Source organism: Triticum dicoccoides, chromosome 3B, assembly GCF_002162155.2.
Source record: "Triticum dicoccoides isolate Atlit2015 ecotype Zavitan chromosome 3B, WEW_v2.0, whole genome shotgun sequence".
Classification (NCBI taxonomy): domain Eukaryota; kingdom Viridiplantae; phylum Streptophyta; class Magnoliopsida; order Poales; family Poaceae; genus Triticum; species Triticum dicoccoides.
The window spans coordinates 799,666,702-799,667,625 of NC_041385.1; the positions used below are offsets into that span (position 1 = coordinate 799,666,702).

The following is a 924-nucleotide window of genomic DNA, read 5'->3' on the forward strand; positions in this document are numbered from 1 at the left end:
GGAAGGGGTCTCAAAGGCAGCTGGTTGCGTTGGACAGATGGAAGTTTGGAACTCATGTACATGTACGCACGGTCGCGCCACACACCTCAGGGGGCACCTGGCTACCTATAGAGTGGAACCGGCTTTGAAGTCGGGAACTAGAATTGACCAACTACGAACTTGCAACTCGCCAAACTTCTTCGAATCCCGGTATGTATATATAGGCCGTGTCTGCATGGTACATTTGCATGCAAAAGGAGTTCCAAGTGTTTCGTAGCTACCTGAGGAGAGAGAGTCAGTTAGCTGCCCGAAGATGACACGGCAACACGCTGCCTCCACGCGCACGCTCGCCGCGGCGTTGGTCGTCGGAGTCTTGGCTCCCATCCTTACCGGTAAGCTACCAACCTGCACGACTCCGTTGATCACCAGTGTCAGACTAGCTAGGAGTCTATGACTGATTATTCGCAATGTAATCGATCGTGTGCAGAGGTGCAATCCATCGGCGTCTGCAACGGGATGCTCGGCGACAACCTGCCGTCGCCGGCCGACGTGGTGCAGTTCTACCAGTCCCAGGGCATCGGCGCCATGCGCATCTACGCGCCGGACCCCGAGACGCTCCGGGCGCTCGACGGCACCAGCATCGTCCTCATCATGGACGTGGGCAACGGCGACCTCGCCGCCCTCGCCTCCGACCCTGCAGCGGCGGCCGGCTGGGTCCGGGACAACGTGCTCGCCTACCCGAGCGTCCGCGTCAAGTACGTCGCGGCCCGCAACAAGGTGGATGGCGGTGACACGCGGAACATCCTCTAGGGTCATCTTGACCGCGGTGGACACCTTGACGTCGCCGCGAGGACGTCAAGGTGTCCACCGCGGTCAAGATGAGCATGCTCGTGTCCTCCTCGCCACCCTCTGACGGCGCATTCAATGACCGTAGAGGAGGGGGCG

General features: G+C 60.3%; 1 protein-coding gene across 1 annotated transcript; it reads left to right on the top strand.

Annotated features, from left to right (window-relative positions):
• Positions 1–292: 292 nt before the first annotated feature.
• LOC119280080 (glucan endo-1,3-beta-glucosidase, acidic isoform-like) lies at positions 293–789 on the top strand. Its single transcript, XM_037561066.1, has 2 exons — positions 293–371; positions 467–789. The coding sequence occupies exons 1-2, from the start codon at positions 293–295 to the stop codon at positions 787–789; spliced, it is 402 nt and encodes a 133-aa protein (XP_037416963.1).
• Positions 790–924: the final 135 nt, after the last annotated feature.